At 46.6% G+C, this 27281-nt stretch overlaps 1 protein-coding gene across 1 annotated transcript; it reads right to left on the bottom strand.

The window, feature by feature from the left end:
- Positions 1–35: 35 nt before the first annotated feature.
- Positions 36–27281, bottom strand: RBP2 (retinol binding protein 2). Its single transcript, XM_081302102.1, has 6 exons — positions 27126–27281; positions 26046–26217; positions 20702–20825; positions 8943–9121; positions 1763–1864; positions 36–172 (listed from the first exon to the last, which is right to left on the bottom strand). The coding sequence occupies exons 3-6, from the start codon at positions 20772–20774 to the stop codon at positions 122–124; spliced, it is 405 nt and encodes a 134-aa protein (XP_081158228.1). The 5' UTR covers positions 20775–20825; positions 26046–26217; positions 27126–27281; the 3' UTR covers positions 36–121.

A 27281-nucleotide genomic window follows, 5' to 3' on the forward strand; every position in this document is an offset into this window, starting at 1 on the left:
CTTGTTCTGTTTAAAACGCATCCAGGGACCTTAGTGGGGCTCCATCAGGAGTGAGAGGGTCCCCATGCTGCTTCCTGAAGCCATAGAGAACTCTGCATCTTGGCAGGCATCCCATGCCCCATCACTTCTTTTTGAACACTTGATGGCACACCTGGTCACCACAGGTCAGCTCCTGCAAATGTCAGAAAGTGGATGAGTGGCTAATAAGCCAGGATTTCCAGTTACCCAGCACCTGGCCTTTGTGGTATCCGGGGTAGGGACTGGGGGTTGGAATAAAGAGGACACTTAGTCATTTTGGGCAAAGTGCATTCCTCAGACCCAATCTACCGGCATGCCCTGCAGATAGCAGTAATTTGATTTTTGACACTCGAATTGAGCTTGAACAACTATAAAAATGAAAAAATGTAAAGAAATGACCCTCTTGGGTGGGATTTTTCCTACTCCCATGATTAAAGCAACATGGCTTAATTTATAAATGGTAGTGGAGTCAAAGGAGAGGAAGGATCCAGTATGCAAAAGTGTTAGGAATGTCAGGACTGGGGAGGATGAGCTGCCCTTCCATTCTGTGGGCTTTCTGGGCTCTGGTGATCAAACTGGTGCCTGGCAGTGGCACAGTGAACTGCAGCATGGTTCCCCCAGGTCTGACCCTGTGGCTGACCAGGTACTGCTTTTCATCCAAATAGAGAGAGCCCCAGATCTTATCTGCCCCTCACTGATCTTTGAAGAAGGAGGAAAAAAGAGTGTGGGGAAGACCACCATGCTCTTTGCAGTTGGCAATAGATTTGTTGTCTCAGCCCCAGGTACCACTGGGATGGTACTACAATTAAAAAAATCCATCATACAAACCAGTGCAGGTAGGGAAAACTGTCAGTAGAAAACACAGAGAATGCTTTCCATATATCATCAGCTGACACTGCCTCTGAAATAAAGACCTCAGGTGAAGCAAGTCTGGCTCTGAAGGGCACCATGGTGGCCAGGATACTGACACTGGAGCCAATGACCTGCCTGGGCTCGGGATAGAGTTCAGTTGGTAGAGTGCTTGCCTCGCATGCACAAGGCCCTGGGTTCAATCTGCAGCACCCCCCCCCCAAAAAAAAAAAAAACCCAAACCAAACAGCTCCATAGAAGAATGAATGAACAGACATTGATTTAACAGATGCACGAAGGAGGGAAACATTTTTCAGCATTTGAATGCTGGGCTTACAAATTGCCTTCAAGATTGAAGAATGAAAAATTTAGCTGTCCAGATAGTTTATTTGAAGATAGCGGCCATTGTTCCTACTATTCTGTTCTAGTGCCATATTAATCTGAAGGGGTCAGGCAGACATACCTCATGATGGGAGGTCAGTGCCTGGGGCAGCCCAGGCCCAAGCTCCCCCTTCCACAAGCCATCCCACTGTCATTGAGAGAAGGCCTGGTCCTGCCCTCCTCCAGGGCGTTTTAATTCTGTGGCTCGCATTTCTCCTCGGTTGGTCTTTAACAGGTTCCCTGCATTTCTCCTTGGATCTTGGCTTCCTAACTCAGCATTTTCAACTTGCTTTTTAATTGCGGTCGTTCACAGAAACAGCCATATAGATTTTCTTCCTGGAGTCCCCTGAGCCAGATGGCAATGACTTTCTAACTATATGACCACATACATTTGGCTGGAGCTCAGGGGAGGAGCACAGAGCCATTTTTTTTTTCTTGTCAAAGCCCCTGGCCAGGTGGCCACGGGAGTTCGTGTAGGCAGAGTGGAAGGAGCTGGGCAGACCCCAGGACTTACCAAGTGCAACTTGTCCCCCTCTATCCATTGCCTCCAGCCACGATTCGGCTTCTCCCCCTTCTGCACAGCCACGAGGACATTGCCTTCCCAGGTGATGAGCGTCTGCAATGACAGATTCCCAGGCAAATCACATGTGAGGTCTTGAGAGACTGAATATGCCAAAAGCTGTAGCTACGATCCCTGCAGCCATTGCCCGGCTCCTGCTGGCTCTCAGCCAGCCAAGGTCCTCCCAATCTCATTTTCCACACATACATCCCCCATTCTAGCTAAACCAACTGACCCAGGCTCCCTCTGTTCTCTTTTAAAGAATTTTATGCTACCATTTTATCATATGGTAAAGATAGCATTTCAAACCAGTGGGGAAAAGATGACAAATTTGATGGTTAACAACGTAAAATTCCTGAAAGGGGAAAATTCCTCAAAGTCAACAGATAAATAACAAACGAAGAAAAAGAACTAGAGTGTCGCACCAAAGACCTGATTTCCTTATATATAAAGCGCTGCTTTAAGTCAATAAGAAAAAGATTGCCAACCTAATAGTTCATGTCTACAAAGGCCACCAACAGTGTACCAGGGGGGAAAAAAAACTCTAACAGATGACTTTTCAACATAAGAAAAATATATTCAACCTCACTCGCAATAAGACAAATGCTAATAAGACTGCTTTTCAGATACAATTCATCCTGTGGTCAAAGACAAAGACTTTTGCTAACACACTGAGTTGGAAGGGAACATGGAGAAGCAGGTACCCTCATACCTGGCAGGTGGGAATAGAAAGTTTTTCAGAGGGCAATTTTATATTCCCCTTCAAAATACAAAATTGCATATTATCTTTTAGAAATTCTACTTCTGGGAATTTTTCCTACAGGAGTCACTTTGTCAGGACAGTCCTCTGTAGAATGTAAACGGAGGCAGAGAAGCTCCTTAATTAATCAGGGAGGTACCTTCATGGCTCTCTTGTCAGTGTTTTTATCTAGAACCCTATGACTGGTCCTTGATTCCCTCCAGGCAATGAGGCCAACTGGTCAGTAGCTCAGGGACAGCAATAGAACTCACAATGGACACCAAGCTGAGCTGACCAGCAAGGCCTGTTCGAACCCCAGAGCACTCTCACCCCTGTGCACAGATTTACAATTATACACCCTCCAAATTCTTCCTTCTGTTCTCTACTTTCCTTCCTAATACCATCTGCACACCCCCATTCTCCCAGGTGGTCCTCCAGGGTCACCTGCCTCTGTGACTAGAGTACACCTGCTTATGCACCTGCTGTCGTTTGTCCTTGGGAATGACCCTGATGCTAGTTGGTTGTCTTGTAAGTATGCATGAGCCATCTTATACCTCTATGAGCAATATTATGCTACAGGCCAGACGTTTACTTTTTTCTCTATCTTGTAAACCCAGTTGGTAATAAACTGACCTGTGGGTTCTTGATTTTTTCCCCCACTATCTTGTGCATTCAAGTCTGTTTTTTTCGGCACAAATCTGTTTTCTACAGATTGTTAAATCTCCCTATTTCTAAAATAATATTTGACCTTGACCATATTGCATACTTTATGTACAATTTTATTCCTCCCCATTTTCCTCCCCAGTGCGTTGAAGCATTGTTTGTTACAGCAAAGGACTGGAAGCTTCATAAATTCTGTCAGAGTGTGGCTGGTTAAATATGGTGTGGTTCTTCCCTGCTAGGCAGCCAATGAAAGAACACAGCCACAGCGTATTGTCTAAATTAAAAAAAAAAAAAAAGCCAGGTGCAGAGCCCGTGCATGAAACAAGGGGGTGGGGTGGGGAGCCTGCATGGAGATGTTTGTATGTGTTCCCTGCAAGGAGGTAAAAGAAGCTCTTCATGGTGATTTTCCTTAAGGAAGGACTGAGCCAGGGGGCCAAGGAAGGAGATTTAGCTTTTTGCATGCATTAATATTCCCAAGACCAATTTGAAAAGAAAATTCTACATTCTTCTAAAGGGAAAATAAGTCTCCTTTCCCCTCAAGGCCATCCTAAGCTTCACATCTTCCAAGGTCTTAGAGAAGTTCTAGTCACAGGCTGCTGTCTTCAATCTTCAGGGAGGGAGAAATCTCTGGAATACTCATTTGCTGTTGTCCATCATTGGTCTAGGACTTGGAGATCTCTCCCAAATAGATGACATAGAACTCTTGTCTTCCATTCTCCCTCCTCCTGTATGGCCTCGCACCTGATGGTCACTAATACACGTTGGTTGAGTTGATGCCCATCTCTCTCAATAGGCACAAAGCCCCATGATAGAAAGGCTACATCGCTGTGCACTTCTGCAACACCACACTCACACAGTGACCCGCATTGCTGGATGGGTTTACAGTTGATTTTGAGATAAATCCACTTGCCCCCTTGTCTTAAAGAAGGTCCCCAAACAGTGCACAATGACCATCAAGATGGACAAGGTATGGTCATCGTCCATCGATTTGACCATCTTCCCCATTGAGTTCAAGACCCTGAAGACAGGAAGGGAGATCTGATTCATAATTTTCTCTCTAACTCCTGACAGAGGCCTGGTGTATACTAGGGGTTTATCAAATTTTATGCTATATGGAAGGAAATAATAAAAGGTTAGCCCAAGTGGACCTGTCCTAATATTTTATTTCAATAATTCATATTGGGCAGCAAGATGAGAAGTTATTCTGACCCTAAAGTAAATTGGTTTCCAAGGAATCGTGGAGATACTTACCATATGATAGACTTATTCCTTCACAAAATAGACAAGGAGAAGCAGCAAGGTCAATTGAACTAAAACTCAGTGTGCTTTGGTTGGTGCCCTCAGCCCTGTGTCAGAGGAGGTTTAAGGAACAGACTCAAAGGTTCTCAAAGATCCTGAGGGTGAATATAAGTGAGTAAGTATAAGTGAATATAAGTGAGCAAAGCGATTGCTTCTGAGAAAGAGGGTGAAGAGGGAGGGGCCCCAGGGATAGGCAGGTTTTTATAGAGTAAAAGAGAAAAGCCGAGCCCCACTGTGATGTCCCCTCTCACAGCGTCCAAGGCTGACATTCAAAACAGCCCTTTCCCTTAGTGAGATACAGGTAGTGTATCAATGTTCAATTTGCAGAAGTTGATACCTGTACTGTGGATACAGAAGAGAATATCCTGATTTTTTTGGAAGCGCATACTGAATTATTTAGGGAAAATGCGTCTTTCAGAAAACAGTGTGTATGTTGGGGAAGGGAACAGGTGCTAATGATAAAGCGAATGGGTGATCTCCTGGTGAAGAGTAGACAGGCAGTCTTTGCTATATTCTTGTGACTTTTCTATAAATTTGAATCACTTCCCAATAAGTCCTTTTAAAAAGGAAAGTGACATCTCTGAGAGCATTGAAGTAGGCTACAACATGCTCCGCAGGGCTGGTGTCCCTCCCACCACATGTAGGGCCCGCCCCCTTGCAGTCCCCAGTGCCACCCTCCTGAGGAGGCAGCTTTGCCCTTCCTTGGGGTCCTCCCCTCTCCTCCTGGGCACTGTTGGCCGTAGCTGCTGCTGTCCATACCACTCTTCCAGCCCTTACTGCCTGCTCCGACTCTGACTGATTATTATTTTTTGTTGAGATATAATTCCCAAACCACAAAACTCGCCCTTTTCAAGTATACAATTCAGAAGGTTTTGCAAACTCACAAGGTTGGGTCATTATCACTGTCTGAGCCCAGAATATTTTTATCACCCCAAGAGAAATCTTGTACTACGAGCAGTCACAGGCCCCATGCACTCCATCCTCCACTTCCTGTCTATGAATTGGCCTATCCTGGATATTTTTGCAGGAGTCATACAACACGTGGCCTCTGACATGTGGCTTCTCTCACTCGGCATCTTTTCCAAGCTCATCCACACTGAGCATGAATCAGCATTTGATGTCTTCTCATAACCGCTTGAGACCCCATGTTTCATTCATGGATATGGATTACTTCTTTATATTTTATTTCTTTTGAGGTGGCTTGTGTATTTTTTGAAAAGGGCTTTAAACCCTCTTAGAAAGAAGTCAGAGTGGGAAGTTAGGAATCTCTATGACCCACAGGAAAGGAGGAGGGATCTCCGGCCCCTTAGAGAAGAGGCAATCCCATTACAGGTCGGGCTTCATTGCTCCTACTCTGGGCTGGCACAGAACTGGGCATCTCAGGGCCTGTAGGGCCCCTGCCGTCAACCACACACATCTGTCCTTCAAGACAATGAGTGGAGTTTTTCCAGAGGATTCCTGAGGGTGACCAAGGAGTCGAGAAGCAGAGCCCTGGAGAACATGAGCACGAGGATTACCAGTATTACACTCCCTGCACAAATGCATACACACACACACACACACACACACACACACACACAGAGCTCAGGTGTGCCCTTGGCCATGACACCTGAGTTAGATTGACAGACTCGCCCACCCTGGCATCCCCTTCCAGCTGCAGGGTTCCAGTCTAGTCATGGGAAGTGAGTGGTCCCACGGGCAGCTGCCCCGTGCTGTGGTTCTCATGGGAACGGACCTTCATCCAACTGGAGGTGATGCATCTCATCCCACCAGTCTCGTGTGTGTGTGTGTGTGTGTGTGTGTGTGTGTGTGTGTGTGTGTTTTACCCCTGGCTTTCTGCTGCAGGAAAAGAGGAGACAAGCAGTAGAAAAGAGGTTTCTCCCTCTCTTCAGGGCAACTTTCTGATAAAGAGAGGAAGGAGAACGGAAAGTGGAAGGGAGAAGATGTGCAGGTATCGATGGGTGGGATCCTTTAAAGGTCAGGGAAGGTGGGAAGGGCATCATTTATTTCAGGAAGAGTGAGTTCGCTACCATCTCTGGTAAAGAATGGGTCAGGTCAGAGAGGACAGGTCAGATTTCAAGAGCCCACGCCCTCAACTGAAAGGTGAGGGAAACGGAATCCTTTTGAATGATTAGTTTGGAATAGAAGACTGATGCAAAAATTCCAAGACAAATTTTCCTATCCGTGGTGGTGTCTGATGAGTGGTTTTTCACCATAGTTCAGAATCGCCTCAGTCCATCGTGCTGCAGGGGCGAGGGACATTCCAGGGTGCCCCCTCTCTTATGCCAGAACTGTTCTGATAGAAGAATTTCCAAAATGCTTTTTGTCTCACACTTTTCCTTTGTAAGGAGCATTCAATATAATTCAGTCTCATGGCTGAGATTATCCATGCTGCAGGATGGCCTGAGAAATGTGTCCTGCTCTCTTGGCTTTAGAGTCAGCACCAGAGGCCACAGCTGTTCCTCCCACCCCAGGAGAGGGGCCAGAGCTTGTGTCCCTTGCTTTGGGAGAGACTTCAAAAGAGCTCATGTGCTGAGGGCCATTACCAAGTAGGAATGACGCATCGAAATTTCCTTGCCAGCGTACCCCATGTTAAATGGACTTGCCTTGGAATTTCGCTGTTGACATTGCATGTGTGTTTGAGAAAGGTGACCCTACTCAAGGATGAGGGTGGATCCAGGATTAGGGTGTATCCTGCAGTTTGAGGAAGTATAGTATCCCGGTCCTTGGGTTTAGGGCGTTCCCAGTTTAAGACAATAGGGATTTTAGGGAAGTTGGAGGTTGAAGATTATTGCTGCTGGGATTAGGGCGTTCCTGCTGCCTGAGCTCCCGTTGAGCTCTCGTGAGATTCAGAGAGGATTTTGGAAAGAAAGCCTTGTGTAGTAGGTGAATTGGGGAGGAGAACTGGCATTGCCCCAGAACGTGTGTGGAGGCCGGTGTGAGTTCGGGAATAAAGGTTGCTGTTTGAATCTACAAAGCTGTGTGGTGGCTCGTGATTCTGTGCCCAGCCAAGACTGCGGCACTCATGGCTAAAGGTAAAAGCAGGGTGGAAGGGTCCTTCTTCACTCGGGCTATCTCTTGCTGGGGATGAGGACATACATACCCAGGACAGAATATCAATCCTGCCCTTCCTCGGCTTGGGAGCCAGATGGTTGGTGGATGAGTTGACACAGAGGGAAAGAACTTATATCCAGACTTCCATCCGTCTATAAACTGCCCAGACAGACAGTGAACAGTCAATGGCACTCAAGATACGTGACAAGCCAGGGAACCTTCCTCATCTCCTGGACGTGTAATCACCAGGGCTCGTTATGAAGTTAATGATAGGTGGGGGAGTCCTTAAGTATGACTGAGCCTTGATTTCTCCCCAGTCCTGTTTGAAGGGTTACTTTCTGCTTGATTTTGGGGTCCTAAGTATCCAAGTACAGTAGTCTCTTTATCTATGGGGGAATGTCTCACGACTTCCAGTGGATGCCTGAACCATGGATAGTGCTGATCCCTATTTATACTGTGTGACCAGCAGGGCTACTAAGTCACTAGCCCTCAGTAACGTATACAGTGTAGATATGCAAGAAAAAGAAATGACTTACATCCCAAACAATAAGGAGCTGGCAGTGTGAGAGTTCATCATCTTACTCAGAATGGCTTGCAATTTAAAACGTATGAATTATTAATTTCTAGAATTTTCTATGTATGACATTCGGACCACAATTGACTGTAGGTAACTTAAACCACGGAAAGTGAAATCTCTGATAAGGGTGGACTACTGTAGTTCATGCAACATGGCCTTCGGATGCACAGAAAGTTTCCTAGATGATGTCCTGTGAGTTAAGGCATTTCTAGGACAGAAGCCACCAATTTGCCAGAAACTTCCGAAACTTACCAGATCTATCTAAACTCTGACTTCATGCAGTCTACTGATTTTTTTGTTAATTTGCATATTTTTCTTAATGAAAAATATTTTTTCAGCCAGTTAGGATCATCTACAATTAAGATATTTCATATAAAAATGTTTGAAATTTCAACATCTCTTGAAAAATAAAATATACATCTGGCACCTGGGCCTCATTCCTCCATTGCTTGGATGGGAGCTGAGCAGGGCTGCCACATTGCCCAGCCGGCCAAAGCCACTTCCCTTGCCTGTGGCACTCCACCGTGACCCCTTTTCTCTGCCAGCCTGCTCCTGCATATGTGGGGCTGGGGGTGGGGCTGGGGCTGGGGAAGCTGCCTTCCATCCTGGGCAAGTTGCAATCCTTTCATCTCTCCTGAACCTGCCTCTTCCTTCTACTCAGTTTGCAATCACAGCTCATTGCCAGCATCAATAATTCCATTCTGGTTTCTCTTCCCAGGTTTTTCTCTGTCATTTTACCATTGAGAAGCCCAACTGCTTCTGCACAAAGAGCGTGCAAGTGAGAGCCATGGGCCCGTCAGTACCTTAACATGCCTGTTGTCCAGGCCCTTTGTGTGCTCGTCAAACTCTACCCCGACAGTGAAGTCCAGGTCGTAGTTGCGGAACGTGCTGTTGGTTTTCGTCTTGAAGTTATCGCCGTTTTGTTCGATGATCTTTGTCTGAGTCAGACGTACTGCGATCTTGCGGGTGGCAAAATCAATATCTGTTGGCGAAGGGAGTTATGGAGGTTAGGATGTGCTCAGCCACACTCATTCATTTCTCTAACAAGGCCAAACCGGAGACAGGGATCAAGTGGGAAAAAAGAGTTGGCCTATCTGGCCAGACTGGGCACCACAGGCAACTGCCAGGAAAACAGAGGAGCCTCTTGGCATCTCCTCAGGAGCCCGGAAGGGAGGGAGAGGTGGCAGGCAAAGCTCACCCTGAGCTGGGGCGTGGCTCTCATTGCGCAGGCAGGCGCACACCCACCCCTCGAGGCTCCCATTGCACAGGCGCGCACACCTACCACCCCCACCACCACCACCCCTACAAGGCAGCGCTCCATGCTTTCTGATGCATTGGGCTTCCGCTATAAAGATTTCATGGGTTAGAAGAAAAACTACTTTGAAAACCCCCAGTCTGGATCATGGGTAAAGATGAAAACTTTTCTGCGTGTCCACAGCAGGGAGGGACAGTTACAAACTTTTTAAAAGTCGGTTTGAGGCTTCCCCAGCTAGGGGGTTCTGGCCCAGTTACAGGCCCCCAGCATGGTCTTAAGTGTATCCTAGACAATAAGTGCTGGCTCCCAGACTTTCTTTTGTTGTTTTAAAGGAAAAGATTAATAATCATTCAGCTTTTTAGTGAAAAAAAATTTGAACAAATCAGAGTAAAAGGAACCCCATGTTCTCATCGTCCAGATTCAACAGAGATCCAGGATTTGCCAGTGTACTCTAGCTCTATTGTTTATTTTACTTTGATGTGGTAATGCACACAGTATCTATGTCTTAGCAGTAGTTAGTAAGAGGGAGAAATCTATTTTTGAATAGAAACATTTAATTTCCTAAGCTTTGCATGTTAGAGAAGGTCAGTGCTGAGTCCGCCTCCTGGCTGACCTATGTCGAGTATACAGTGTCACTCAAGCCAAAAAGTCTTTGTCTTTGCCTTGAGTCTCAGATGAGACTTTGGACTTGGACCTTTGGGGCAATGATGGAACTGTTAAGATGATGGGACTCTTGGAGATCGACTAAATGCATTTTGTATTGTGAGATGGACATGAGATTTTAGGGGCTCATGTTGTTGGGGCTTCGAATGTTATGGTTTATATATGAGGTGTCTCCCAAAAGCTCTTACATTAACACAGGAGGTGAAATTATGAGATTACGAGAGCTGTAACCCTCATCAGACTATCCTAGTTTGAATGGACTAACTGGGGGGTGGGTAACTATAGGCTGGTGCGTGGCTAGAGCAGGTGGGCTACTGGGCGAATGTCCTGGAAGAGTGCATCCTCTCTGAAGCCCCTTCCCTTCTCTCTCTGCTTCCTGGCTGCTATGAATGGAGCAGTATCCCTCCACCATGCCCTTCTGCCATGATATTCTTCTGTCTCAACTTGCGCCCAGAGCATTGGAGTCAGCGCACCAGTTAAAGAAACTGTGAGCCCCAGATAGAATTTTCCTCCTCTGAGTTCTCAGATATTATGGTCACAGGGATGAAAAATTGACTAACTCGTATTATGTCCATTGTACGGATGAGGAAACTGGCTCAGAGGAGTTGTGTTGTTTGTCCTGGGTTTTACAGTGTGGGAGCAACAGAGATGGCATTTGTACCTAGGACAGTCTGTTTCCAGGTTCAAACAGGACTTCAAAAGTGCTGGGAGGACCCAGTTAAACCACTGTCACATGTGCACTTTCCATGGCTGCCCCAGGTAGCACGACCTTCTGATTCTTGTTAAAGTTCCCCTGGAGACCCAGGGATTTCTGGATGCAGCTGGATGAGCTCTCCCGAGGCAGTTTATGTTTTGCAGGACACTTGCATGCTGCCTGCCAACTAAAAGCAATTGTTTTCTAGGCCGAAGGCTCTATAATAAAAGTCAGGGCTGGAGCGATCACCCTCCACCCACTGTACATGCTCTGACAGTTCATTTAGCTCCAAGTCCGTGGCTTAGGGAATGGTACACGAGCACATTAGAGCCACACAGCCTGCAGGGCAGGGGATGCAGGGTGAGAGAAAGGCTCTCTCTGCTGCCCTGTGCTGTGAGCCTTTGGAGGCTTCTGGCAGCCAGTGTCTGCAGAGCCCAGAGTTCCTCATCTCAGTTCTATGAGAAGTTTAGTGGTCAATAAATGGACTCATTATTAACTCAGTTTGGGAAATGAAGAATGAAAACCAAGAAAAGCTGTTTTCTGCACTGAGAATCATCACAGAGCCTTTGAAATAAGAAAGATGCTCTGTGACTCCAAGGAGGGATACAGGAGGCAGGTTTCCATGATCTTCTGTGGCCACAGAGCCCCTCTATGGTGGGACATCCATCCTTCACAAAACACCAAATGGAAAGGGCTGACAGGACCTTTTCTGAGCCACTTATCTTATCCACTTTGGCACTGAAACCATGGAAATATGTGCTGTTCCATTTTTCTCCCTTCAAGGCCACTGAGGTTCTCTTTAGACAGGACCAAGTGGTCAGATAGTTCTTTCCTTTTCTTTTTAAATGTTGTGCATTTTTTATTTATTTAATACATCTATTCTATTTTTTATTTTTATTTTTTTGGTGCTGAGGATCAAACCCAGGGCCTCACACGTGCTGGGCAAGTGCTCTACCATTGAGCCACAACCCCAGCCCCAGGTATTTCTTACTTAAAATGGATCCTCCCTTGGAATTCCTAAAAGCCACTAAAGAATTCCTTCCATATTCTAGTTAGTATAAACACATCCGTGGGGGAGAGGGGCTAGCAAGAGGCTAATATATCACATGCAAACTCAGATCTCTCTCTTTCTATCCTAGAGATACACTCTAGCAAGTCAGGTGATGTCTGTGTGTCTAATTCTAGTCCCGCGGCTGGACAAGTGCCTTCAGATCCAGATCCCTGCAGCCATGGTGGAGCTATTAGTAACCACATTGGGTTGCGTGAGGATTATGGTAAAGTTGATGGGGTTTGTGAAGATCTTTGCCCAGTGGTTTGCATTGGTGGCAGTGGCTGCACAAATGATAGCTGCCATCCTCACAATCATCGTTAACTAAGCCTGGGGTCCCCCAGTTCAGCTTCTTCAGAGTCTTTTGCATCTTCCCAGATGTTCTCTGAACATTTGCTCCCTGAATCCTGTTGCAGTCCTCCCAGATTCCCATATCTCATGAGGCCCAGCCCCAGCCTTGCCTCCTGCATCCTGTCTTGCCCTCCTCACCCTCTGCCCAGGCTGCACAGTTTCACCTCCAGGAGACACTACCTGGGGCTTCCTGGAGTTTTTCTTGAGGTCGATTATTCTGTCTTCCTTAGTCTCACCTCTACCAAGACAAAGACAGAGCTATCCCTTAGCTCTGTGTGCCCCGCCTAGAACCAAACACAGTAGATGCTCAAGAGATACCGTGGATTGGCTAATGGAGGCAGCATGGTCCACAACAGTGGCTCTCAAGATGCCAGCAGCAGCAGTGGTACCTGGGAACCTGTTAGAAGTGCAAATTCTGGGACACGTCAAAGAGAAAATTCTGCAACCCCTCCCAAAAGCTCTGTGGGTTGAGCTCTGCTTGTTCTTCTAAGTCTTCCAAGTGACTCAGTATGCACCAAGTTTAGTACCACTGGTATAAAAGAATGAGGAGTGAGGGGCAGATTTGTCCCTAAGTCCCCAGCTATGTGACCCTAGAGAAGTCATTTTCCCTTTTTGAGCACCAATTTTCTCATGATAAAATAAGGGGTTATTGTGGTGACGATTTAGTAAACAAGATGGTGAAATGCTTTTTGCAGTGTTAGGGAACTCATGGGTCTTCCCGTTGGCCTCCACCCTTGACCTTGACTCTTTGAGTCTAGTAGGGATCACAGCAGTATTTCATCCAGAGTATTTCATTCTCATATTTATGCATCATGTATGTGCATCCCTAGAGTCACCTGCCACTCCATGGAGCAGTCCAAATAGTGACTGACTCCTCCCACTATTGTCACAGCCTGTCCTGTGGGCTCCTTCTCCAGCCTGGTGGGACATTTCCCTGCCTGGATCAGCTTCCTCCCTCTATAGTGTGACTGAGTGGTTATCTCCTGCCCTGGCCCTCTGTGCTGAAGTCCAACCTGTGCTAAACCATGTTGCTACAGCCACAGTTAGGAAGGTGGGGGGGGATAAACAGAAATCATCTATTAACCAGATGAAATAAAGGGGAGTGCTCCAGGCAAAACACTAAGGAAAAATCGGAAATTATAGAGAAATTTAGAACTGAAGTGTCCCCCAGCAAGTGAGTCTATTTCCGCTTTATGGATGTGGAAATTGAGGCTCAGAGAATTTAAGTGGTGGGTTCAGAGTCACCCAGCTAGAGAGCATAGCTCCTACCAGTTTCCCTACAAACACAGCCTGTTTGTCATTCACAACTAAAGCTCTCTAATAAAAATCATTGCTTGTCCCTTGTTGCCTGCAAAAGTGGATCACCGCTAAAAAGGCCTATTGCCGAGAAAACGGGTTTGGCCCTGTAAACACCAACTCTAGTCAATCTTCCTGACCAGTGCCGGGGGGGGGGGGGGATATCTTATTAGGGGTTCTATGCAAATAGAATCAAGCATCACGTCTTCTCTGTGTTGAAAAATGGCTTGGCCTCCCGGCCACCCTTTAGTGTTTGCACAGGCCAGTTAATCATGTCACCTCTGCTCCACCCCAGAGAAGGGGGCCAAATATTCTGCTGGTAGATTCGTTGTTGGATATTTATAATCAAAAGGGTTTAACTGCAGCTGTAGAAGACACACACACACACACACACACACACACACACACATGGATCACAAAAACAGTTTCTCTTTGAACTTTGCAGAGGAAATTATTTTCCTGGTATGGTATTTTAACACCAGGGTTATCAAGCATGTTTTATCTGCTCTTCTGGATTAAAGGTATCTCTGAGCCTGATTTATAACCAGGTGAAATGAATTTCTATCTCAGAAGGAAAGGTCCAAAGGCAAGCTATTTCTGAATAATATATATGGCTTATAGCTGCGGCAGAAGAAGAAGGAAAAAAAAAAAAAACAACACTACCGAAGTGATTTTATTAAAGCATACTTTTCATAACTGCATTTTGAACAATACAAGCCATAACATTGAAATATGAGTATGCTACGAAACATTAAAATGCTTTGTAATGTGCTTGTGAAAAAAAATCTAAAGTTGCAGGCTAAAAGGGCAGCTGCTCTTTGTAAATTAAAAAGCAGAGATGCACATGTATTCATCACCCGAGATCTGAGAACCACTCAAAGAGAACCATTCAGCTTCCATGGGCTTCGAACCTGGACTCTTTAATTCTCAAATCATTGGCACTTTTAGGCAATTGTGAGAAGCAGAGTGGAAGAGCAATCTTCTCCTTTTTTTTCCATACCATTTCCTCCTCCAGAGAACACATTTTAGGGAGGAATTAGACTGGCCCCCTGCCTGTCTCCTTCTCTCACTCCCTCCTGAACAGCAGGGGTGGGCTGGAGACCCCGTGTGCCTCCTGCTCCTGCTCCCTGGGTCACCCCAGGGTGACCAGGAGCATCCCTTCTGTCTCCATCTTTGACTCTGCTCTGAGCTCAAGATCTTATGTCATAGTCTAGAGCTCACCACTGGGATGGATGTTAGGGTAGACATGCAGCCAGCATCTGCAAGGAGGTCATTAGGAAGCGACCACACTTATTGTTGCCACCTGACTTTTCCCACCTCTCAGCACTTTCCATTTGGAAGTTCTACCAGGTACCACATGGTCCAAGTGAAGACTTCAACAAGGTGTATAACTTTGTTGATTTGTCCGCACTAGCAGGAATCCATGTCAAACAGATTTATCCTATCAGACATTCATTCATTCATTCGTTCATTTGTTCGTTCATTCATTCATTTTCACCCAGGGATTCTGAGTGACCCTCTTGTGCTCTGAGCACCCTGTCTGCCTGCTTTTGATGCCTCCATCCCAACAAGCCTTGGTCAGAGTGAAGCTCCTCCTCTCCTACCCCACATGCTTGATACCCTGCCCTAGAGCCCTGCTGTGGAAAAAGTTTGTGTTAGATGATAGAAACAGGGCTCCTGTCTAGGACAATTTCCCAGCCACATGTGGCCCCAGGCAAGTCTTTCCACCTCTCTGGACTTCAGATTCCTCACCCTGTAAAACGGAAAGCATCCCTTTGGTCTCCATCCTTGACTCCGCTCTGAGCTCGAGATCTTATGTCAATACGCCAGGTTCAATATTCTCCTTGGATGTGTAGTGAGCATCTAAAACCAAAGTCTGCAAAACAGAATTCCTAATGCACCCCCCCCCAGCCTCTGACCCCTCCCACTCGCTCCTCCCCAGCCTTCTCCATTTCAGGAAGGGATCACCATCTTCCTGGTTCTCAGCTCCATAACCGGGAGTCATCTTTGTCTCCTCCATTTACTCTTATCTGCAAGCCCCATTAAGGTTCTTCAAACTATATGCTGGACCTGTCCTTTCTTCTCTAGCCCCACAGACACCACCCCAGCCCAGGCCATCGCTATGACCTGCCTGGATAGCATAGCAGCCTCCGAGTGGACCTTCCTGCTTCCTGTCTTGCTCGACTAAGTTTCATCCTCTATGCTGTACCCAGAGCGGCCTCACAGAATATAAAAAGGATCAGTTCCGGGGCTGGGGAGGTGGCTCAAGCGGTAGCGCGCTCGCCTGGCATGTGTGCGGCCCGGATTCAATCCTCAGCACCACATACCAGCAAAGATGTTGTGTACGCCAAAAACTGAAAAATAAATATTGAAATTCTCTCTCCTCTCTCTCTTTTAAAAAAAAAGGATCAGTTCCATCTCCCCATCTTAGGGTCACTTGGCTAATCTCTGCCTGCCTTTCTACCCCTTCCCCCATCCTCACCTTCCTCCTGAACATGCCCTTGCCATGCCCTTGCACATGGCCAAGGGACCATACCTGCCTCCATCTCTGCATGGGGCATTCCTCTCCTTCCTGAACAACACTTGCCTTCCTGTGAATGTGGCTCCCTGAGCATCCCTACAGCCTGGGCACTTGATGACTCTGTGCCAGGAACGACACTTGTCCGCTTCAAGACCTGGCTGCTTTGCCACCTGCTCAGATGGCCTTCCCTGACCACTCACCCCCCTCCATACCATTTTTCTTGTTTATTTTCTTAAAAGCACTCACCACTACCCAAAATCATCTTCAACTGTTTGCTTGCTCTCTGCCTCCTGCACCTGCAGGTAAACCCCTGAGCATGGGGACCTCTGTCCTCATTCACCGCTCTATGGCCAGTGCCCAGAACACTTCCTGATGTGCCGCAGGTGCTCAATACATTTGTTGAAAACGGAATCAATTAAATTAAATAATGAATATGGAGCTCTAGCAACAGGGATTTTCATGGCATGGAAATAATATGTGCTTGCACTCACTGCTGATGCTACACGGAGGGCTCATGAACGTTTGCGGTGTGGGGTACAGTTCAGTGGTACAGCACTTGACTGGCAAGTGTGAGATCCTAAGTTCTGTCCCCAGCATCACCACCATCATCAGCAAAACCCGTTGGAACCGAATTTTGCACAATAGCGATGTTCAGGAATTTTCCTGGCAGAGGAGGGAGCTGTCTGACTTTGGTCTCTAAGGCTACCCCTTTCCTAGTGGAGCTTTCCAGAGACCCACCAGAACTGCTTGCCACAGGTGCTGCTCTTTTAAGTCTGTGATTATTCCTTCAATTGCAAAATACAGATGACCTTTTGTAAATTAAGAGAAAAATGGGGTTTCCCCCAATTGTTTATTTATGGAATAAAAGATGATCTAAATTTAACACTAAGTAATTTTAGGACACACACCTTCCAATACACATCACCATCTTCACTATTAAGTTATAAGTTATAAAAATTATAAGTTATATAAGATTTTCATTTTCTGGGTTGAGTCCTTCTTGATGCTTTCCCACCCAGTCACCAAATATGACTGGACATATCCACGTCCTCCCCTTCTCAGCACACCTCCTCCTGTCTTCCTAAGGCTGGGCAACAACCCCTCCAGTTCTCTGACAGTCTCCTCTGGGCTAGTCCCTCCTGGGATAGCAGAGTGAGTATGATGACCTCAGCCCTGGCCACTGTCCAGTTGCACTTCTTCCCAGGGGCCTGTCCTTAAGGGACGAAATCCAGATGTGATAGACCACCTTGAACATCCTGCCATCTCTGACTTTTCTTTCACTCCCTTCTTTAGCTCTGGCAAAACAGCCCCTTCTAGTCTGTCAGGCCTGTGCCCTTGCACTTGGCCATGGGGCCATGCCTGCCTCTGTCTCTGCACGGGGCATTCCTCTCCTTCCTTCAGAATCCACCCAGAAGTACTTGGGAAGCCTTCACTGACCCCTGTACTGAAGCCCCCTCCACCATCCTGCACACACAGCTTGTTACGATTGTTCTGTGTGACTCTTGCCCTTTTGGGACCAAGGTACCCACTGTCCCATCTATGACCGATTTTTATCTTCTCAGATGCATCTCATTCTATAGATCATTCTTCCAACGTCCCTTTGATGTTCTTCCCACTGAGGGTTCTCTGTGGCTTCCCTCTGAAAGCAGGTAAGGCTTGCAACACTCAGACTGGTAGAATCTGGTGGCAGTGATACTTGCTGGTTTCTGAGGCTGGGTCACAGCAGGCCAAGCAACTTCTACCACCTCTCTCTTTGGCTAGAGAAGAGGTCACACGGGGAGACCACACGTTGATGTTGGCACATGTTCATCGCCCAGCTGAGGTCTCAGCCACCAGTGAGCACCAACCACCAGACATACATGTGGGTAAGGATGCCTCTGAGATGACCCTAACCTCGGCCACTGTCCAATTGCACTTATTCAGAGCCTGTGAGCAAAAACCATTAGGATGAGCTTTCTCAACCCCAGAGCTGTGACAGGTAACAGAAGATGTCTGTGGTTGTTTCAAGCCACTATATTTTGGGACAGCTTTTCACAGTAGCAGAAAACAAGAACGCCATTTGTGCATGACTGTCACATAATGATCTGCACCAGTTTGATCCCCCTGTGAATAGACAGCAGGTCTAACATTGCTTCAGGTGACATCCATCTCTCCTTCCACAAATAGCTGCCAGAGCTTTGGCACCGGAGTCTCCTCCTGGGAAGAGCTAATAGACTCTCCGCCAGTGTTCTTTAACATTACTGGGATCCATCCTTGTACCCGTCCTCTATGGCCTTCCCTTTAAAATGTCCCCATTTCTCCTATTCCCCCATCTGACCTGAAGGAGGACCTCAGGATGTCACAGATTCCTCAGGATGAGAGAGTTCACCACCTGCTTGCCTCAATGTCAGGAAAGAGCCTAGAGCCCAGGTGTCCAAGAAGGCAAGAGACACGTACCATGGTCTGACCCGTGGCTCTTGTTCTTTGACCTCATGACTTGATAATTCAAGGCAAACCCAAAGGTTGCCACAGTGTGTCATTCTCCTGAGGCTGGCAGCTGAGTCACATGGAGGAAGCCAATGTGTGGCGTGTCACTGGGAAAGTGACAAAGCTAGTGTGCTGCCCAGACCCATATCTCTACAGAGTTTCTCCCTCCCGACTGAACCAACAACCAGGCCCTCAGAGAAAGCCAACTTCCTGGCACAGGGGGCAAAGGCCTAAGAAAGTGACAGTTCTTAGGTAGGGAATGACACCATATCCAGTGGTATTTGCATTTCTAGGGATTTGCAAAGATCTCCACACATGGTGTTCCCAGATGCCAAGTGTCTTAGTTGACTTAAGCTTCGTTGACTTAAGTGTTGGGACAGCAAGCCTTCCCTGTAGCCAGGCTGTGGAGGACACTGCACAGACCCACTGAGCTGCTATTCGCAGGTTGGACTGAGGGGGCAGCCACACCTCACCTGCTTCTGGCTGAGACTCTAGAGACCTGTCTTCAATCCCTGCCACCCAGAGGAAAATCAGGTTCCCTGTCTCAAGGGTGGGATGATGACTCTGGCTGAGAATTTCTGTGTAGAACATCTTAGACTCCAGATGGGACAAGTTCCTCAGGCTCTGACACCCTGTGGGCTCTTGGCAGCTGGGTTAATCAGGCTACAAGCATGTCCACATTCCGTATCTAGCTAGTACCGCCATCTGCAGGATTCACCCCAGTCAGTAAGGTGCCTGCTATTCCTCTATGCTAAAGAGACTCTGGTACAAGGGGGTCAAAGAGTTTGCTCATTAGAATGAGATCAGTGTCATATGATGTTCAATTGGAGGTTTTGACTGAAGCTCTAAGAGACAACAAGTATTCAATACTAAGGAGTATTAGAAAGACCAGTCCAAAGCCTTAAAAGATGGAGACACCCAAAATACTGCATACATGACTCGTGATACCCTCATCCACATCATATATGTTGGTGTCAAAAGGTCCAAAGGAAGGCTGCTCTCCGGGAGGATTTCTTGGACAGAGCTGTTGGTACACCCTGCAGCAACCCATCCCCCCACAGATTCTCCCACCTTAAGCCTGAAGAGTTGGGCTCTAAGAGGGGCTTACTTGCAGAGCTATAGGACAAGTGGATAAAGGGTAAAAAACTGTTTTCAGGTCACAGAGTAAGTCCTCGGCCCCACCTGTGGTGACCACTCTTGGCTTCCTCACCTGCATGGTATTGTTCAGGACTATAGATCTATGCTCCAAATCAACGACCCCTGCATAGGTTTAGAATTCCACTTCTACTACCGCTTGTGCAACAGGGACAGGTAGAGCCTGAGAGGAGGGCTTTTGCCTCCTCTCCCCCAACCCCTGCCTGCCCAAATATGTAGAGGGAAAATTCTGATAGTCCAGAGGAAAAAGAAAGTTATGCAGTGCTGGAAGGTTTTGACTGAAGCTCTAAGAGACAACAGGTATTCAATACTAAGGAGAATTAGAAAGACCAGTCCAAAGCCTTAAAAGATGGAGACACCCAAATACTGCATACATGACTTGTGATGCCCGAGAGCTCTAAGCTCTGTCAAGTAGGAAATGCAACCCAGCTTTCCTTAATTGTTGGCATGGTAAATATATTTATTAAGCTAGAACTTACTCAACTTTACAGAAAAACCCATGATTCCCATTCTTGGAGAGACCTCCCACCATCATATCCAGAGTATTGGGCCTCTGATCCCACCTGCTCATAGCTGGATCGAGTATGTGTTCCTGCCAGCCCCCAAGAGACCCACCCTACTGTCAACTCAGGGCACACTGAGAGGTAGTCCCAGATAAGCAGAGGGTGGTTTGACCCACGTGACAAAGCCTCTCCTAGCATTCTGTGGGCCTGGTTTTCTTTAGGCAGAGAAAGCTTGCTAAGTGTCCTTTACAAGGCTGACAAAGGAGCCAGCAGGGGTCATTTGTGTATAACATCAGACCCAAATGGTCATCAAAAGATGGCCACGACAAGGCAGGACGCAATCGGGTTCTTCTTTCGAGTTGGGTCTTATCATCTGTGTGTATGTGTTTTCTGTGGGCCAGGCACTGTGCTAAGGAATCTTATTTATTATTATTCCCAGATTGCAAATAAGGAGATAGAACCTCCGAGGATTTACACAAATTATCTAATTTTTTCACAGCCGTAAGGAGTGAGGAGTGAGGATTTGCGTACAAGTCTATGGATCTGTCCAGAGGGCCAGACTGATGTCCTCTCCACGTCCCCTTCCCTCCTGCCCCCTCTTCCCTCTTACCCAGGGCCTTCATGTAGCCTTCAAAGTTGTCATTACTCTCCATCTCCCAGGTCCCATTCTGGTCCCTCGTCATGGTGACAGCCTCTGGTCTGGTGTGAGTGTGTGGAGAAGGTCGAAAAGCAGGCTGCAGGGAGAAGGTATTGAGAGGAGGTGTTTTTATAGCTTAGTGGACCAGGTTTATGGCTCTGAAGATAACCGATTCAAAGGTCATATGTACAACTCAAAGGAACTTTCCTTTCCTTGGCAAAGTTCAGCAGGTCTGTGAGCAAATCAGGCACAAAGTTCTAGTGTGGCCAGGCGTATGTGTGCGTCCCAGTGACCTCCACCATATGCAGAGCCTGGAGCAGCTCATTTTTGGCTGGCTGGGCTCCTGCAGAGCCCCTGACCCCACACAGAACACTCCATCCAGTTCCTGAGGAAAACAAATACTCAGTGTCCACTCACATACATTATAGATCACCATCTCCAGGGCTCCAACCAAGACTCAGCCAGCCATGTAGCTAGCACTCCTGACCAGGCTGATGGCACTGGGAAGATGTAACCCACCCCTCTGCTCCACTCTGTGCCAAGCAGCATTCATACTGCGCCTAGTTTTAGCTCACAAGAGCTCAGAATTGTGTTTAACATCCTCCTCTCACAGATAAGAAAGGTTCCAGAAGATTAAAACACATGTCTAAAAATGACTTGTAAGTGACTGAGCCCGCATTCAAACCCAGGCCTGTCTGTCCCAAAGCCCTTCCCTTCACAGTTTGCTAGGCCAGGTTGGAAAGAGGATTGGAACCTGACGTAGGAGCCTTCCTCTCCTTTGCTTCGCAGAATGGTGTTTGTGGACTTGCAAGCAGCAGGGTTTCTTGAGCAAAGCCTGTCTGGAAACATGAATGGGCCGGAAGCAAGCTGGGCCTGGAGCGAGGGTGGATGGGAGCCAGAGGGGCATTGCGACTCTATTTAAGACCCCACCCCCACCCCGAGGAAAGCCAGCGATTGCCTGAACCCAGGAGGAGGGTACGTAATTGGCACTTGGGCCAGGAATGTTGGTTCAGGAATGTTCTCCAAATTGGCTATCCCAGGAGATCAGATAATGGGTTGGTTTATAGCACTGACACCTGTTCTCGGACATGAGGACAGTCCAAGGCTCCACAGAAAGAAGTGTGGGCTGCTCTGGATACACCACGAGTCCCCAAAGAGAGGCCATTTTGCTGGGGCTATTTTGCTGTAACCCATGTATTATTCTGCTGTGAAATCTAGGTAAATGGCTCTGCCTGTGTGCTTTGAGGGATGTAAAACAACATGTTTATCTTTCAGCAAATACACACTGGAGTCAGGAAGATGCCCCGGTGAAAAAGGGCTCAGCTATTATCAAAAGGTCAAGGTGGGGTGAGGGGGGCAGATGGGAAATGAACTGAGGCAGCTAGACAGGACGGGACAGAAAGGGAGCTTTGGGGATTCATCCTCTGAGGTCCACCCAGAAGCTACTATGTGCTCAGGCTTCAGGATTGCAGAAGTAGGTCTTCCCCTCCAGGCTCAATTTAAGGCCACCCACATGACCCCTCCTGCCACCAACAGAGTTTACCATAGGTCTCCCCCAAAATAATGGAAGAAAAGCTGGCCTGAGGGGGAGAGCCCTGCAGATAAGGGAGGGGTTGCCAATTGCAATAAGTCAGGAACTTGGGTTTTCATGGGCATGGAGAAAAGAGGCCCTGGTCCTGTGTAAGGCGGGAGGTTGAAACCTATTTTCCTGCATAAAGCCCAAACTCTGAAAGGGCCACTCCTTCTGTGAGCATATTCACTAGTCCAAATGTGCTCAGAGACAACAATAAAGTTTATCTATTTAGCTTGATATCTACAGGGTTTTTTAAAAAAATTCTGCCCTGCTCTGATACTGACTTGAGGTTTGAATTTATACTTCCAGGCTATCCAAGGACACTCCAAGATAAAGAGCCCCGGGCTTTTGATATCTATGGGATGTTGAGTCAAAGTAAATGTGAAAGCTGTCTGGAAGGAAATACCAATCAGAATTCTCTGTGATAAATATATCATGTTGAATATGAGCTTATAATCCAAAATGATAAAACACGTATAATCTAATTCACCAAAAGCAAGTATTAGCAGTTAAATAAGATTTCTGAGAGCTTTGGGTAATAAAATGAATGAATACAGACTATAAACCAAGTGTGTTTAAATGGCTAAAGGGACTTTAGAAGCACTGAAACTCTTTAAAAAGAAGTAAAATAATGGTTTGAAATAGATGAAATTAATCAAGGAGTAGTTTCAGATGTTAAAACTATAGTTTCTAAAATTACAAAGGTAACAGATGGTCTAAACAGCTGATAGAACACTGCTGAAGAGAGAATTTGTGAAATGGAAGAGTCAAGAATATTTTTCTCAGAGGTGAAAATTTAGGAAAAATAATAATGAAATTAAAAAATCTTCCAAATATTAGAAAAACACAAACTGTCTATATAAGAACAATGCAATAATCAGATTGATATCAGACTTTTCAACTGTGGTGGAGTGCAACACTGGTTCATTATATTAAAATGAAGAGGGAAAATACTTTCAAACAAGGATTAAACCCAGATGGCTATCATTCAAGTGTGAGGGTATATATATATTAAAAAAAACTACTATTTCCTATTAGATATTATAGCTCCAATCTGGGAAACAACCCAGACTTCAATCAATAAATTGATAGCACATTTACACAAGGGAATACTACTTGGCAGTAAAAATGAATACTCTCCCACGAAATATAAAGACATAGATGGATCTCACAGACATTATCTTGGGGAAAGAAGTTTGACACAAAGGATTACATACTATATGGTTTCATTTATATGAAACTCTAGGAAAGAATTAGTCTAATCTACAATGGTATAAACTAGATCAGAGTTTGAAGTGAGAAGATAAAGGTAGCCCATGAAAAGGCACAAGGGACATTTCTTGGAGGAGGGGCACATTTTCTATAGGTTGATTGAATGGTGGTTATATGACAATTGTCACAATTCAAACTCTGCACTTGAGACCTGTGCCTTTCTATTGTATGCAAATCATACATACCTCCATAAAAATGAACAAATAAGTGCTGATTTTTAATAGGAAAAAGATTTAGTAACAACTCAAAGTAATGTCCTGTGTCACCCACATAAGCAGTTAGCTGCGTGATGAAGTAAATGTGATAAGGAGGCTCTCACTTCTGACTGACTAGATATTTGTGAGACATATAATTTTAAGTATTATCTTGAAAATTTAAGAGTCTTCTCTGGAGCAGTAATTGTCAAACTCCGGCAAGCATCCAAGTTGTCTGGAGGGTGAATCAGAACACAGGCTACTGGGCTCCAACCCTAGAGTTCCTGACTTAATGGATCTGGGGTAGGGTCCAAGAAGTGACATTCCTAAGTTTCCAGATGTTGCTGCTGCCACAACTTGAGAACTACTGCTTTAGAGTGACAGAAATAGAAGAGGAAACCAGTACAAACGAAAAGAAAAATATAAAATCTTAAAGTTTTGGAGTCAGCCATGCCAAGTTTTGAGTCTAGGTTTTACCACTTCCTGGCAGAGGGGACCCCCTGGACACTGAGTCTTGGGGTCATTGTAAGATTTAAAATAGACAAAAAGAATTTATAAAAAAAATTATAAAACTCTCAGCAGAGTTTCTGGCACATAACTTGTATTTGTTTCAAGAAAGTAGCTGGGATATGGGGATATGAACTAAGCTTCAAAAGCCTTCAAAAACAAGCCTTCAAAAACAGTTTCAGCCAGCTCTCCAACCCCAGATCTATGTTTATGAGATGGGGTGGTACTGCAGGTAGGGATTAATGGACAGTGGATGAGAAAAAGTTTCGGCCAATCAATAACACAGCCATAAATGTCCCCTATACCTTCCTTGGAAGGAAGACCATTAATTAAAATTGGCAGCAGAATTCCCATCTTAAAAGTTTTGTCCCAGGGCCTCCAAGCGTATCCAGCCATACTAACAAACCACATACCTGAGTGATTCCGTTTCTAATTTACTTACCCAGGTCTGAATTACTTACCTCAGTCTTTGCAGAATGCCTCAGGTGACTTTTAACCCTGGAAAAAGTTACCAAGCATAACCTACCTTTTAGCTCGCAAGGTTCTTTCTGGAGACCACAGGAAAAAGGGCAGATGGATCTCTCTAGAAGCTTGGTTCTGAGATCCATCAGATAGCAAAGAGTGATTCTGCACAAGTCTGTTAGGTTTAGATGAGGTCTCCCCCCCCCCCTCCCCGCCCCAAAGCTCACGTGTGAAACAATGCAGGAAGGCTCAGAGGAGAGATGATTGGGTTGTGAGAGTCCAACCAGTGAATTAATCCCCCGACAGGGATTAACTGAGTGGTCACTGAAGTGGTGGGGTGTGGCTGGAGGAGGTGGGAATTGGGGTGTGGGTTTGGGGTGTATGTTTGTCTCTGGCAAGTGACGTGTGTGTCTCTCTCTTTCTCTCTGCTTTCTGATCATCATGTGGGCTGGTGCCCTCTGCCACACTCTTCCGCCATGATGTTCTGTCTCACCTCAAGCCCCAAGGAATGGAGCCTGTTGTCTATGGCCTGAGACCTCTGAAACCAGGAGCCCTCAAATAAACCTTTCCTCCAGTTGTGCTGGTCAGGTCTTTTAGTCACAGCAACGAAAAAGCTGACTAAAACGAGGTCCCAGCCATGCCTGTGGTCTTTGGGAGCATCTGACTGCCGGTAGCTGGGCTCCTGGACTCCTGGACTCCTCCACCTGCACACAGCCGCTCCAAGGCCCGGTTCTACACAGGTCTACCCAGCTCCATCCTCCATTCTCCTTCCTCTTAAGGAGAGGAGTCTCCTTGTAGGCCAAAGGCCCTCTGCAGGCTGCTGCTTACCTTCACAGCAGGGCACCATCCTTCCCCTCCCTTGGGCAGTGCCCCAGTGCCTTGTACAGCCCAACTGCACATGTGGGAACCAGGTACTCCATCAGATTGTCTTTACCTGGAGGAAGGGGCCTGGGAAGGGCTTTGATTTAGTTTTTCACGTAAATTGTGCTCCTTCTCCACTTTTGCTCCCAGAAGGCAGAGTAAGAGAGCAGGGACGCCTCAGATTTTCATTCCTCCCAGGGCTCCAGGGATCAAATGCTTTGGTCTGGGAAGGAAGGAACCCTTGGCAATCCCCTTCCTTTCTTTCCCTATAACCTCCAAAGGTTACACAGCTTCCTCAGTCCTGCAGCAGAAGGAGGTAATGTGCTGCCCCCTCCTCTCCAAGGATGATTGGGATGCCCTTGGAATCCCACCCAGCGGGAACAGACCCTTCCCTCCACCAGACCCAAGGCATGCTTGACATTTCCCAGGTTAGGCAAAATCTGTTTACCTGTCCTCCCTCTCTTTGAGATCACGCCTGCTTTCTGTTTTGCTCCGACCTTATCCCCAATGCCTGGCAGTGGTCGCCGAAGAATATTCAGATGCCCCCGTGATGAGGACTGCTTGTCTTGAGTGTGAGGGAGGGACTTTCTGCAGCGGAAAGCCCCAATTTTCTGCGTATTCTGGAGAAGAAAGGGCAGAGGGACTTTGATTCCCAGTGATGCTGTGAACTAGTAGTCATTCTTCTTTCCCTGACTTCAAATTAAATGAAAACGTTGGTGAGTTGATCAATAAGGTATTGGTCTATGTATTCTCCTACCATTTATCAAATGCCATTTCATGTGCTAAAATCCATGAAATGCATCCATTCAAAAACTTTTATGATATAGTGTCTTGGTTCCCATAAGTGGTCTGACCCCTAGTTAGAATGACGATCGTGACTCAGAGAGGTTAGGTGTCTTCCCAAAGGTTACACAGCCAGTAAGAAAATGGTGGATCAGACCCCAGAAACCCTTCTATCTGGCCTATTTGGCCTGTTTTTTTTTTTTTTTTTGCATAAAGATTAATGTGTCTTTTCAGGAAATATTGAGGATTAATTTGGATAGTGTTTGAAAAGAGTTAACTGCCATGGTTCTCCAATGTGGTCCAGTCAGAAACACCTGTTAACTTTGGTAAATCACAAAGGTCCACAGGCTCTGTGCTATGTCAGCAGTTCTGGGCCTCTGTGGACCCTGTCACTTCCCAGGTCATTCTGATACCCACCAAAGTGTAAGAACCATTGACGCAGCACATTACGAATGCTAAGGTATCGGGGAGCCCGAAAGCAGACAAGCCAACACCATGTTCCCCTGAGCCTCAGGGCTGAGGAGAGAGCACGGCAGAGTCGGTGACAGTGTTAAAAGGAGAAGGAAATGGTCCCTTCAGTGCTCCACATCCTGCAGGTGACGCCCCTTGCTGAGAGCCAGGCCTCAGGAACAGGTATAAGTAATGGCCCTGGCCATGGCCACCCTCATGCCCTGTAGCCTCAGGGCAGCCACTGGGGAGTGTGTCCCTGTGTTTGGGCCAGTGATGGGCTGCTGGTGAGCAGTACCTGGTTGGGCTGCCCTGGGCTGGGCAGGTTGCCTATCCAGCCATGGACACCCTTAGGAGGCCACTGGAGCCTGATCAAGGTGGGACCCAGATGCCAAGCTCCTGGGGTCTCCATGCAGATCTTCAGTGCTCACAAAGCTCGGCCGTGGGCTATCAG

This window comes from Spermophilus citellus (genome assembly GCF_964194105.1).
Source record: "Spermophilus citellus genome assembly, chromosome: 7".
NCBI classification, from domain to species: domain Eukaryota; kingdom Metazoa; phylum Chordata; class Mammalia; order Rodentia; family Sciuridae; genus Spermophilus; species Spermophilus citellus.

What these genes read in the sequence shown, in the direction of transcription:
- RBP2 (XM_081302102.1), bottom strand. Translation starts at nt 20,774, where the DNA reads ATGACGAGGGACCAGAATGGGACCTGGGAGATGGAGAGTAATGACAAC. An exon ending in AGGCTACATGAAGGCCCTGG is followed by an intron (nt 9,122 to 20,701) that starts GTAAGAGGGAAG and finishes CTTCGCCAACAG; the next exon opens with ATATTGATTTTGCCACCCGC. An exon ending in TGGACAACAGGCATGTTAAG is followed by an intron (nt 1,865 to 8,942) that starts GTACTGACGGGC and finishes CTGTCATTGCAG; the next exon opens with ACGCTCATCACCTGGGAAGG.